General features: G+C 46.4%; 1 protein-coding gene across 6 annotated transcripts in view; it reads left to right on the forward strand.

The window, feature by feature from the left end:
• Window positions 1-13,739, forward strand: part of syne2b (spectrin repeat containing, nuclear envelope 2b) — a 150,699-nt gene that overhangs the window by 64,565 nt on the left and 72,395 nt on the right. For 4 of the 6 annotated variants that reach the window (XM_055863314.1, XM_055863317.1, XM_055863315.1 and 1 more), the window contains exons 39-53: window positions 1-2,077; window positions 2,172-2,506; window positions 2,670-2,814; window positions 2,910-3,110; window positions 3,360-3,619; window positions 5,858-6,017; window positions 7,961-8,116; window positions 8,286-8,426; window positions 8,621-8,797; window positions 9,039-9,176; window positions 9,362-9,547; window positions 12,623-12,736; window positions 12,951-13,103; window positions 13,192-13,401; window positions 13,504-13,641. In XM_055863314.1, the coding sequence (XP_055719289.1) occupies window positions 1-2,077; window positions 2,172-2,506; window positions 2,670-2,814; window positions 2,910-3,110; window positions 3,360-3,619; window positions 5,858-6,017; window positions 7,961-8,116; window positions 8,286-8,426; window positions 8,621-8,797; window positions 9,039-9,176; window positions 9,362-9,547; window positions 12,623-12,736; window positions 12,951-13,103; window positions 13,192-13,401; window positions 13,504-13,641 (4,591 nt within the window). The remainder of the gene's footprint in view (window positions 2,078-2,171; window positions 2,507-2,669; window positions 2,815-2,909; window positions 3,111-3,359; window positions 3,620-5,857; window positions 6,018-7,960; window positions 8,117-8,285; window positions 8,427-8,620; window positions 8,798-9,038; window positions 9,177-9,361; window positions 9,548-12,622; window positions 12,737-12,950; window positions 13,104-13,191; window positions 13,402-13,503; window positions 13,642-13,739) is intronic. The other 2 variants (XM_055863320.1, XM_055863318.1) reach the window with 2 other exon arrangements.

The raw sequence follows: 13,739 nt of genomic DNA on the forward strand, positions 1-13,739 counted from the left end.
ATCTCCAGTGGAGAGCAGCTCAGCAGAAGCTGAGGAGCTACGTTCCTTTCTGCGGGGTATGGAGGAGGACAGGACCGTCATGGGGGAGCTGATCCTCACTCTTACCAAGCTGTACCCCCACCTGAACCAGGCAAAGCGAGCTGCTGCACAGATCCAGCAGATAGACCTGCAGGAAGAGTGGAGGTCACTGGAGAGAGCTTCAGAGAAGACCCTGTACTGTGTCAATGGCTATGCCAGGGAAACCAGCAGCCTTCTCGCAGAGATCTCCTCTCTTCAGGAGCAACTGGAGGTCATAGGAAAGGCTACAGGCTCACCCCATTCCACTACAATCCAGTGGGACAGCAAGAGGGCCCAGGAGCTGATTATGGTGAATGCTGAGCTGACTGCAGCTCAGCAGAAATACCTCTACCTGCAGCAGGGCTCAGAGGCTCTGGCCCACAGCCCCCAATGGGAGAAGGAGACAAAGCAGATAGAACAGGGGCTCCAACAGGTCAAGGAGCAGCTGGATCGTGTTGGAGAGCAGGTGTCCTCTCAGACCCCCAGCAGTGACAACCCTATCATGAATAAGATCCATAAGGTAATGATGGACGCGTTTGCCTGGGCCAAGCAGACGGAGAGCGACATCGAGGGCCGGAGGAGGAAGGTGGCCCTGCTCCCTGAGGAGGTCCATCGGCAGATCAAAGACCTGAAGAAGCTGCAGTGGGAGATGGCAGCCAAGCAGGCCCAGCTGGAGGCCCTGGTGGAGGAGGTGGAGGAGCTGCTCCCAGAGCTGGACCAGGCTGATGATGTCCCCATGGTGCACTCCTCCCTGGTCAGCCTGGAGAGTCTGTCCAGGTCCACCACAGAGAAGCTAGCCAAGGCTGTGAAGGAGATGGAGTCAGGCCTGCAGACTAGAGAGAATATGTCAGAGCAGATAGCAGACCTGGACTCCTGGGTGGTGGGTCACCTCCATAGAGAAGCCTCCAGGAGGGGAGAGGGGGAGGGCCAGAGTACTAAAGACCTGGATCGCCGGGTCAGACAGATTCAGGAGACCCTGGTAGAGGCGGAGAAACAGGCTGCTGTGTCCGAGGCTCTTCTCATGAGGAGCAGAGACATCGCCTCTGAGCTCAGCATCACAGAGAACTGCCTCCTCAATGAGAAACTCACAAACCTCCAGGAGGACATCAAGAGCATAATCAGCTATGAGAAAGCTAACAAGCAGGAGCTGGAGGAACTCCTTCAGACCCAAGACGCATCTAGGCACAAGGTGACCACAGTGGAGAAGAGCCTGAGACAGATGCTGGTGGACCTAAACAGACACAGGTTCCCGGTCACCAGGGAGACTCTAAGCACCATTGAGCCGTTTAAACACATGATCGTGGAGCACAAGTGCCAGGTGGACAAGCTGCAACCCTTCATCCCTGAGGAGAAGAAACAAGAGCTGCTGTGTGTCATTTCCCAGTTGCACTGCAAAATGAGCACACTGAATATGAAGGCCAAAGAACACGAGAGGTACCTAACCTTCAGGAAGTGTGTGGAGGAACTGCGGGAAAATGTGGAGGAGCAGGTCCTCCAGACCAAGGAGGAGAACAGGGGGAAGGAGGAGAGGTACACGACCGGTCAGGTCATCCTCACTCAGCTCCCTCTGATAAAGAGACTGTGTGAGGAGGCTGCCGATGAGCTGCAGAGCATCTCCCAGGACCTCTATCCCTCACAGCTGACTGCAGAGCGTGGGAGGCTTAAGCAGAACCTGGAGAGCTTCCAAACCTGGGAGATGACTGTGATCAACAACATCCAGATCCTGGAGTGGGGCCTGCTGAAGGAGGTACACCTCCAGTCAGAGCAGAGAGCTGTGCTGGCCTTCCTAAGGGACATCCAGCGGGAGCTGCAGCAACCATGCCAGGTGGATCCCACAGAGGAAGCCGTCGACAAGGAGCACTGGAGGATTGTGACCCTGCGGATGACCGTGGAGTGCAGACTGAGGGTGTTGAAGATTCTAGAGCGCAAGAAAGGAACTAGGCAGCAGGATGGATCCCCGGAGTATAGTGACCTGATGGACCTGAAGAATGCAATCCTAAATGAATGTGACTTACGGATGGCAAGTTGTTTTGTTTTTGGTTGATAGTGTTTCAAAACCATATTAAATGCATGTTAATTGACTATTCATGTTAAAAATGGTGATGATTTTTCAGGAGAGCGTTTCCCAGGCACGGGATTCTTTGAGAGACTACACTGGAGCGGTGAGTGGTGCTGTCCGGTTCCTCCAGGAGGCTGAGGCCCTGCTCCATCCCTCATTAGCCCCAGTCGGAGATTGCCTTGAGAGGCTGAGGGACATCCATCCGGCCCTGGCCTCCATGGAGGAGCAGCTCCATTCCCATATAAGCCAGCTCCAGACCCTGGCCCTCCAGCATGACTACCTGAGCCCCCAGATGGTGGAGCGTCTACAGAGGGAGGTGCTGAGCCAGCTCCTGGTGCGGATGTCCACCCTCCAGGCCCAGGCCCAGCTCAAACTGGAGGTCCTGCAGAGGTAGACACTGTCTCTAAGAGTCATGGGGCCTTAGATACAGTCATGATAGTGAAATTATTGTAATACTCAACTGCCAAGTCAAGCCTACCTTCTAATGCTTAATGCCATTTGTAGTAGTCTTATTGATGTGACGCCTGATTGATATGTGGCTTGTGTTTTGTAGGTGTGCTGAGTATCACAGAAGGTATAGGAAGTGCCATGAGGAGATCTGCCAGTGTGTAGAAAGCGCAGAGACCCATCTCTCCTACTGTCACTCTCACAAAGTCAGCTCTCTCACAGACTGCACCGACCAGCAAGCTAAGCTAAAGGTATGGGGAAAAAATGCTAAACACATTTTTCATAGCGTTAACATTTATAAAAAATATATGTATTTTTTACCAACCACTCTCTCTATCCTTTACAGGCTCTGTCTGAGGAGGTGGACTCTGTAACGGGGCTTCTAAAGTGTTTGGGGGAGTGGTGCCCAGAGCAGGGTTGCCGTTGCAGCAGGGAGGGGGCGGTGAGCGCGCTCTGGAGGCAGGTGGCAAGACTGCAGCGTTGCACCCGCAATCTGAAGACTCACTCAAATCAGAGGGCAGACGAATGGAGTGATATTACAAAGAGCGTGAGTTACATGATAGATACTGGACACCTCTACCTCAATCTTAAAAATAGCTATACATTTCCTAAAATGACTGAGTTGAAATTAAATTGTTTTCAACCCTGCGATATAAAATCTACCAAACTCTTTCAGCCAATGATTGACACAATATAGAGACCCCACTCTTCCTTACACACCCAGCACAGAAAGTCAGGTTGGAAGCAGACATTTTACAGACTGACTCATTAACTCCAATTCTTGTTATCCTTTCAGGTGGAGCGAGCGTCCATCATGCTGGAGCAGGTGGAGGCTGAGCTGCCAGATGACTCCAGGGAGAAGGTGTGTGGGGAAGAGCTGCAGGTGCTGCTGTTGTACTGGGACCAGTACCAGGACAGGCTAGACTGTGAGCACCGAGCTCTCTCAGCTCTCGAGCTCCGCATCGCCAGACTGCTGGGCGTCCCCGCCCACCTGGAGAAGGCCCCGCCCACCCCACTGTGTCAACAGTTGCAGGTCATGCAGGACCGCTATGGCAGGTGAGAGGTCAACCACCATACAACAGACAGGACAGGAAACACATTGTTTGGTATTGTTGTTTCAGGAGCTGAGTGTGTGGTGCCACAAATATTACACTTAATTCCCACTTCTCAGACACAAATCCCCATATGCCAGCATATGTCCATATGGCATGAATGAACAACTATAGGCTTTAAAACAAGTGTTAAAAGCCAAACGTGTTGCATTGATGGTCATACCAATCAGTGTTTCTGTGGTAGTGCAGGGCATAGGTACTCAATCTCCCACCGGCTCCACATTCACACTTGGATGAGCATTCTGGGAAAAGTGGGTCGGCAAAGGGTTGCTGTGCCTCTCCACTCAGGACAACAAGCGCAGAAAGATTCACACTCATACCCACTCAGTCATCCACAGCGTACACACACATGCTTACCGTGTAGATTACCGCAGATGCAGAGGTTGTGAAATACTTAAATACCTGAATTGAGATGATGCTCTGCATCCTGATTTTGGTGTCAGCTTTAGTTCCCAAAGGAAACTCTTTGCCTTATGAAGTCAAGGTAAGAGACTAGAGTTTTTTAAATCTCCTTTCTAAATGGACTATGTGTTATATTGGTTATGTACCATGCTAGCTGTTTTTGATTCACAGTGATATACAGAGCCTTCGAAAAGTTTTCAGATCCCTTGACTTTTTCGAAAATTTGTTACGTTACAGCCTTATTCTAAAATTGATTAAATAGTTTTTTTCCCTCATCAATCTACACTATAACCCATAATGATAAAGTAAAAACAGGTTTTTAGAAATGTTTGCTAATTTATAAATAATAAGAAAAATGAAATATGACATTTACATTACATTTACTCAGTACTTTGTTGAAGCACCTTTGGCAGCGATTACAGCACTGAGTCTTCTTGAGTTTCTCCCATTCTTCTCTGCAGATCCTCTCAAGCTCTGTCAGGTTGGATGGGGAGTGTTGCTGCACAGCTATTTTCAGGTCTCTCCAGAGATGTTCAATCAGGTTCAAGTCCAGGCTCTGGCTGGGCCACTCAAGGACATTCAGAGACTTGTCCCGAAGCAATCCTGCGTCATCTTGGCTGTGTGCTTAGGGTCGTTGTTCTGTTGGAAGGTGAACGTTCGCCCAAGCCTGAGGTCCTGAGCACTCTGGAGCAGGTTTTCATCAAGGATCTCTCTGTACTTTGCTCCGTTCATCTTTGCCTCGATCCTGACTAGTCTCCCAGTCCCTGCCGCTGAAAAACGTCCCCACAGCATGATGCTGCCACCATCACCATGCTTCACCATAGGAATGGTGCCAGGTTTCCTCCAGACGTGATGCTTGGCATTCAGGCCGAAGAGTTCAATCTTTATCATTCCAGAGAATCTTGTTTTAGATACCTTTTGGGAAACTCCAAGCAGGCTGTCATGTGCCTTTTACTGAGGAGTGGCTTCCGTCTGGCCACTCTACCGTAAAGGCCTGATTGGTGGAGTGCTGCAGAGATGGTTGTCCTTCTGGAAGGTTCTCCCATCTCCACAGAGGAACTCTAGATCTCTGTCAGAGTGACCATCGGGTTCTTGGTCACCTTCCTGACCAAGGCCCTTCTCCCCCGATTGCTCAGTTTGGCCGGGCGGCCAGCTCTAGGAAGAGTCTTGGTGGTTACAAACTTCTTCCATTTAAGAATGATGGAGGCCACTGTGTTCTTGGGGACCTTCAAAGCTGCAGACATTTGTTGGTACCCTTCCCCAGATCTGTGCCTCGACACAATCATGTCTCGGAGCTCTAAGGACAATTCCTTTGACTTCATGGCTTGGCCTTTGCTCTGACATGCACTGTCAACTGTGGGACCTCATATAGACAGGTGTGTGCCTTTTCAAATCATGTCCAATCAATTGAATTTACCACAGGTGGACTCCAATCAAGTTGTAGAAACATCTCAAGGATGATCAATGGAAACAGGATGCACTTGAGCTCAATTTCGAGTCTCCTAGCAAAGGGTTTGAATACTTATGTAAATAAGGTATTTCAGTTTTTTATTTTTAATACATTTTCAAAAATGTTTAAAAACCTTTTTTCGCTTTGTCATTATGGGGTACTGTGTGTAGACTGCTGAGGATTTTTAAAAATCAATTTAAGAATAAGGCTGTACCATAACAAAATGTCGAGAAAGTCAAGAGGTCTGAATACTTTCCGAAGGCACTGTAACTAAGACTTTAGCCAGCTGTTTGGTGCACTACAGACCTGCCTGTGTGTTTGTGTCTACAGTCTGAAGGAGAAGAGCATGCTGGGGCGGTGTGTGGTGCGGACGGAGGTGGAGGAGAGGGACAAGGTGAGGGAGGAGCTGAGTGGGGTGAAAGCATGGCTGGTGGCTGCAGAAGACCGCCTGTCACAGCTGGAGCAGTGTCCCAGCACACATAAGCTACAGGTGGGTAACCCTCTGTCTCACAACCCCTTAACATCACACAGTGTCGACAACACAATGTACCTATACACCCAGAGTGTAGTAATTTAGCAAATATTCTCAGCAGCATGCAGGAGTTGAGACTGCCAGATTGAAAGGTTCCACAGTTGAAGCATGGCATTTGGAGTCTTTGCTTTTATCATCCTCCTATGGAAGTATATGGTAGACTACAATTAGTAGAATTAATGACAAAATACTGTTTACTTGTCATTTTCAGTAATTTACTGTATTTTATGGAATTGTCCATATATGTTTTCATATTTAGTGTGTTGCTTATTGAGGTGGTTTTGGTTGTTTCAGTGTTCTTGACAAATTATAGCATAGCCTACTGTGAATGCTAATATATTTCATAGTGATAAGTGCATAGTCGAGATTTGAAAAACCCCCTCCCCTCTGTACAGTGATGCATGCGTAATGGGCTTCTAATGAGTAGGTATTTCCCATCCCTGTACCCACAACACAATGCTGTGTCTGTGCTCTGCAAACAAACATGATCAACTCAGAGGAAACGTTTACAAAGACAATATCTCTTCCAAATTGCACTGTTCACATTTTTATCTAATTTGAAATTCATAGAATGAATGATTTGAAGCTCAAGTTGAATTAAGTGGAAAGTCTCGTTGTGACTGTACTATATATTTCCATACTCTATCATTCCACCATGAACTGTATGTGGCAGTTGGTTTTGAGTTTCACTGCTGAAAGGTTGTTGTAATGAAGGTCTTCAGTGAGACTGTTAGCTCAGTGAAAGAGTTCCCCAACAAAGTGCCACATTTGAATTTAACCGTTGGCTGGGCCCTCATCCCTTTAGCTAGCTTGGTTTTATCAACCTTCCCCGGAGCTTTGTCTTGGTACTCAGTGGATGAGAGGGGACCAGTGTTAGTGTTGTCTAAAGACCTGAGTCTTGTCCAACATTTTCTCTATGTCTCCCCACCCCCCTTTACTCAGAGAGGGTCTATGAAAGGGCTCTAAAGCCCCCCATACCTGCCTCTTTTTGTTCCACCTTGTAAGTGGATCCTCTTGGTGCATCTGTCCCAGTCTCAGACCAGCACTGATGTCACCTCCCTGACACACACACACACACACACACGCGCACACACACACACACACACACACACACACACACACACACACACACACACACACACACACACACACACACACACACACACACACACACACACACACACACACACACACACACACATGCACCTTCCTATGTGGCGTTGCCCTGGTCCCTGTCTCAGAGCCAGGTTGTGCTGTATTTCATCTGCATCACTGGTCGTGTTTTTCCTATCGTCGTTTGATTTTCATGTTCAGTCTGTGGACTAGGACTGTGAATAGCCTCTCATTAGCTGTGTGCTGCTAGGTGGGAGGTGAAGAGGGTTCATGCTGAGTAGCTTCAGGAATGAAAGACTTAATAAGGAAGCCTTTCTGAGCTAGTTAAACCAGCCCAGGAGAGAGAGAGAGGTGAGACATACTCGGCTGTACATTCTGTCTGGTAAGAGCTGGACCCTATGGAGGATGTGAATGAATCTATGAATGTGTATTAGCGTGTTTGTGACCTTGGAGACATAATGATGGCAGAGAGAGGGTATATGCTGTAGAACAGTGGAGACTGAGGGGAGGACGGCTCATAATAATGGCTGGAACGCAGCGAATGGAATGGCATCAAACACATGGAAAGCCATGTGTTTGGTGTATTTGATTCCATTCCACCTATTCTACTCCAGCCATTACCATGAGCCGGTTCCTCCCCAATTAAAGTGTCACCAACCTCCTGTGCTGTAGAATGAGGCTTGCTGAACTTAGTTTTTTCTCATCTCTCTTTCAATCTCTTGCTTTCTCTCTCTCTTATTCTCTCTCCATCTTTCTCTCTCTTTTCCTCCCTCTCTGTCTCTCCTCAGGAGGTTCACACCCAGCTGTGTACCCAGAAGGCAGTGCTGCAGCGCATCATGGAGGGTCTGAGGATGAAGTACTCAGACATGTACACCCTGGTTCCCGTAGAGATAGAGGGACCGCTACAGGAAGTTACACACTCACTGCAGGAAGTAGAGGAGAAGGTACAGTAGCTGAAACCTTGAGGAAACCTTTACCTGTGCTTGTAGCATTGTAATGTGTCTATTTGTAAGGACCTCATTTGTATATTGGTATATTGCATTTTCTATGAATGTCAAGAACAAGCTACATGTATTTCCACGACTTGTGTCTGACTGTCTTATTGCCCCCCAGGTAGGGGATGTAATGGAGAAGAGCGGTCCCCTGCACAGACTGGGAGCCAAGGTGTCTGAGATCAAGGCTGGTCTGGGATCAGTGCAGGATAAACTGCAGCAGAGAAGCCCCTCTCTGTCGGAGGCAGAAAGCACACAGAAGGTGAGTGCTAAGGTAGCAGATATGAGAACTGATCTAGGATCAGAGTTTACCAGGCTGATGTACATAGCAGAAAGAGACTGTTTTATCACGTGTGTGTGTGTGTGTGTGTGTGTGGTGTGTGTGTGGTGTGTGTGTGGTGTGTGTGTGGTGTGTGTGTGGTGTGTGTGTGTGTGTGTGTGTGTGTGTCTGTGTAGCGTGTGTGGGACGAGCTGGACATGTGGCACTCCCGTGTGGCAGCGTTGGAGGTGGAGGTGCAGGATCTGGAGCAGGCTGAGGAAGCCCAGGTCCTCACAGAGAGCCTGACGGAGGCCCAGCTGCTCCACTCACACATGGCCAAGCAGGCAGAGCACCGGACCGCCTTCCTCAGCAAGGTGAGGAACTACAACTCCCAGAACCCCCCCTGGTTACTCTGACACATGTTCAGTTAACCCCTTGGGTAGTGTTAGCCCCTGTGTTGAATAGTGTGTGATAGATCAATCATATTTTTATTTGATGACGTTAGGGTTGACTTTTATTTGTGGATGATGATATCATAGCATGTCTGATGTTCTGATTTTTCTATATGATTTTATAGCTGATTTAATACGGACTATGTGTTTGTGTTGTTTGCAGATCAGCACATGGTTACAGGAGCATGATGAGATGATCAACAGCTCCAACAGTTGGCTAACTGAGGCTCAGTCCTGGCTCACTGCTCCCTGTACCTACACTACAGCCAAAGATTTGGCCAGCTACGTCCACGCACTACAGGTCAGTACAGCGCAACTCTTACCCAAAACTTTTCCTATACTCACCCAAGTCAAATGTACTACAATGAAGTGCACAACACAATTTGATTCATCACCGCATAACAAATGTTAAGGTTAGTCTATATTATCAGAATAATCATATGGTCTCCTGTCGATGTTACTGATCTCTATCCTTCTGTGTTGTAGATGGTGCTGGATGACTCGCAGCAGATCCGCATCACTCTGCAGGGCTTTGTGTCCGTGCTGAACGAGATCTCCTTGGTGTGTGACATCACAGCGCAGCAGGAGCAGCTGGCCGAGGCTGACCGCCATGTGGCCGCTGTGCAGCAGGGCTTTGTGGCTCCGCTCTCCCAGCTAGACCATGCCGCCGCCGTGAGTCCACCTCTCCTAATTTCTCCTCCTTTCTCTTCCTCTCTCTCTCTCGCTCTCTCTCTCTCACTCTCTCAATTCAATTTCAATTCAATTTAAAGGCTTTATTGGCATGGAAAACATATGTTAACATTGCCAAAGCAAGTGAAGTAGATAATCAACAAAAGTTAAATAAACAATAAAAATGAACAGTGAACTTTACACTCACAAAGTTCCAAAAGAATAAAGACATTTCAAATGTCATATTATGTGCAAATAGTTAAAGTACAAAAGGGAAAATAAATTAACATAAATACGGGTTGTATTTACAATGGTGCTTGTTCTTCACTGGTTGCCATTTTCTTGTGGCAACAGGTCACACATCTTGCTGCTGTGATGACACACTGTGGTATTTCACCCAGTAGATATAGGAGTTTATCAGAATTGGTGCTGTGATGACACACTGTGGTATTTCACCCAGTAGATATGGGAGTTTATCAAAATTGGTGCTGTGATGACACACTGTGGTATTTCACCCAATAGATATGAGAGTTTATCAAAATTGGGTTTGTTTTCAAATTCTTTGTGGGTCTGTGTAATCTGAGGGAAATATGTGTCTCTAATATGGTCATACATTTGGCATGAAGTTAAAAGTGCAGCTCGGTTTCCACCACATTTTGTGGGCAGTGTGCACATAGCCTGTCTTCTCTTGAGAGCCAGGTCTGTCTACTGCGGCCTTACTCAATAGCAAGGCTATGCTCACTAAGTCTGTACACAGTCAAAGCTTTCCTTAAGTTTGGGTCAGTCACAGTGGTCAGGTATTCTGCCACAGTGTACTCTCTGTTTAGGGCCAAATAACATTCTAGTGTGCTGTTTTTTTGTTAATTCTTTCCAATGTGTCAAGTAATTATTTGGTCTAATTGTGTTGCTGTCCTGGGTCTCTGTGAGGTCTGTTTGTGTTTGTGAACAGAGCTCCAGGACCAGCTTGCTTAGGGGACTCTTCTCCAAGTTCATCTCTCTCTGTAGGTGATGGGTTTGTTATGGAAGGTTTGGGAATCGCTTCCATTTAGGTGGTTGTAGAATTTAACAGCTCTTTTCTGGATTTAGATAATTAGCGGGTATTGGCCTAATTCTGCTCTGCATGCATTATTCTGTGTTTTACGTTGTACACAGAGGATATTTTTGCATTCTTGGTTGGTGAGCGGACCCCAGACCTCACAACCATAAAGGGCAATGGGTTCTATAACTGATTGAAGTATTTTTAGCCAGATCATAATTGGTATGTCGAATTTTATGTTCCTTTTGATGGCATAGAAGGCCCTTCTTGCCTTGTCTCTCAGATCGTTCACAGCTTTGTGGAAGTTGTGGCGCTGATGTTTAGGCTGAGGGATGTATAGGTTTTTGTGTGCTCTAGGGTAACGGTGTCTAGATGGAATTTGTATTTGTGGTCCTGGCAACTGGACCTTTTTTGGAATACTGTTATTTTTGTCTTACTGAGATTTACTGTCAGGGCCCAGGTCTGGCAGAATCTGTGCAGAAGATCTAGGTGCTGCTGTAGGCCCTCCTTGGTTGGGGACAGAACCGTCAGATCATCAGCAAACAGTAGACAGTTTGGCTTCAGATTCTAGTAGGGTGAGGCCGGGTGCTACAGACTGATCTAGTGCCCTCACCAATTTGTTGATATACATGTTGAAGAGGGTGGGGCTTAAGCTGCATCCCTGTCTCAACCCACTGCCCTGTGGAAAGAAATGTGTGTGTTTTTATGCCAATTATAACCTCACACTTAGCTCTGGCATCTTCTACATGGATTTTAGAATGTTGTATGTTTTTCCCCCAACCCCACTTTCCTTCAATTTGTATAGCAGACTCTCATGCCAAATTGAGTCAAAAGCTTTTTTGAAATCAACAAGGCATGAGAAGACTTTGCCTGCAGGGTAAATACGTGGTCTGTCGTATGGTAATTTGGTAAAAAGCCAATTTGGCATTTGCTCAGGACATAGTTTTTTTTGAGGAAATGTACGAGTAGGCTGTTAATGATAATGCACAGGATTTTCCAAAGGTTGCTGTTGATGCATATCCCAAGGTAGTTATTGGGGTTAAATGTGTCTCCACTTTTGTGGATTATGGTGATCAGTCCTTGGTACCAAATATTGGGGAAGATGCCAGAGCTAAAGATGATGTTAAATAGTTTAAGTATAGCCAATTGGAATTTGTGGCCTTTATATATTAACATTTCATTGAGGATACCATCAACAACACAGGCCTTTTGGGGTTGGAGGGTTTGTATTTTGTCCTGTAGTTCATTCAATGTAATTGGAGAATCCAGTGAGTTCTGGTAGTCTTTAATAGTTGATTCTAAGATTTGTATTTGATCATGTATATGTTTTTGCTGTTTGTTCTTTGTTATAGGGCCAAAAAGATTGAACAAGTGGTTTACCCATAAATCTCAGTTTTGGGTAGATAACTCTTCATGTTGTTTGTTTAGTGTTTTCCAATTTTCCCAGAAGTGGTTAGAGTCTATGGATTCTTCAATTACATTGATCTGATTTCTGACGTGCTGTTCTTTCTTTTTCCGTAGTGTATTTCTGTATTGTTTTAGTGATTCACCATAGTGAATAGGCTCAGGTTTTCTGGGTCTCTATGTTTTTGGTTGGCCAGGTTTCTTAATTTCTTTCTTAGGTTTTTACATTCTTCATCAAACCATTTGTCATTGTTGTTAATTTTCTTTGGTTTTCTGTTTTACATTTTTTGATTTGATAGGGAAGCTGAGAGGTCAAATATACTGTTTAGGTTTTCTACTGCCAAGTTTACACCTTCACTATTACGTTTTGTCCAGGAAGTTGTCTAAAAGGGATTGAATTTGTTGTTGCCTCATTTTTTGGAGTAGGTTTCCACACTATTTCCTTCCATCTATAGCATTTCTTAATATTATTCAGTTCCTTTGGCTTTGATGCCTCATGATTGAGTATTGCTCTGTTAAAGTAAACTGTGATTTTGCTGTGCTCTGATAGGGGTGTGGGCTGACTGTGAATGCTCTGAGAGACTCTCTCTGTCTCGCTTTCTCTCTGCATTGCTCAATGTTCTTTTCTGATTGTGTAGGAGGTGGAAGCTATAGAGACAGAGGTGAAGCTGATGGAGAAGGACGTCACTGAGTTCAGGACGTTGTTATCGTCCCCTGACACTCTTCCCAGCCCCAGAGAGGAGAGCCTGAAGGTGAGCTCGGTGAAAGGAGTATCTGGCACGTTTAGCCCAGGGACAGTGAATGAGTGCTGATCTAGGGTTAGTTTTGCCTTTCAGATCATAATGAATAACAAATGAGAAACCTGATTCTAGATCGGCAATCCTACTCTGAGACGCTTTGTGAATACAGGCCCTGGTCTCCCTCCTGTAACCCAGAGTGAGTCACTGTGTGTATATCCTTATACAGGTGTGTGTGGACAGGATCCAGTCTTTGCGGACGACCATAGCAGAGATCCAGAGCTGTAAGCCAGGCCTGTGTCTGCCAGAGAAGGCTGAGGAGACCCTCACTGTCTTTCAGAGAGTGGACCAGCTCCAACAGCAGCTAGAAGAGCTGGAGAAGGTGGCTGGGCAAATAAATGACTCCTCACGACACACAAACACACTTTCTCAAATGTATACTCATGATTACTGTTTTCCTTTATTTTCAGATGGTTCCAGGGGAGTTCATAGTGAAGAAACAGACACTCACTTTACCGCCAGTGAAGGTCCCTGCACCTAGCCCATCTGTACCCACCTCTTCCACAGAGAATGTTTCTGTGCCCAGCTCAACATTACCAGCCACTGAGGAAGCAGACGTGAGATCATTCCCTACAGCCACACCGCTGCATGGGTCACCTCCTCACTATAATGATCCTCAGGTTTTAGGCTGGGTTTCTGTATAAGCACGTTGTGATATGTAAAAAGGGTTTTATAAATACATGTGATTGATTGAACCTGACCAGGATATTCTGTTTATGCAGGAGAATGGAATGGAGCAGGGCCAGATCCAGATAGTCCATGTAGAGGAAGACGTGCTGAATAGTTCTGGTGCTTCACTGATGACCGTGGAGGAGTCTTCTCCTGAACAGAGGCTCAGCTGGGGAATGGAGAAGAGTCGGGTAAAAACCAAGTCACCCATATGTAGACAGTCTGACATGTTGTTAGCATGTGTCTACCTGATGGTATCTTGTACCTGTCTGACTACACACATCCATAG

Source organism: Salvelinus fontinalis, chromosome 15 (genome assembly GCF_029448725.1).
Source record: "Salvelinus fontinalis isolate EN_2023a chromosome 15, ASM2944872v1, whole genome shotgun sequence".
NCBI lineage: Eukaryota > Metazoa > Chordata > Actinopteri > Salmoniformes > Salmonidae > Salvelinus > Salvelinus fontinalis.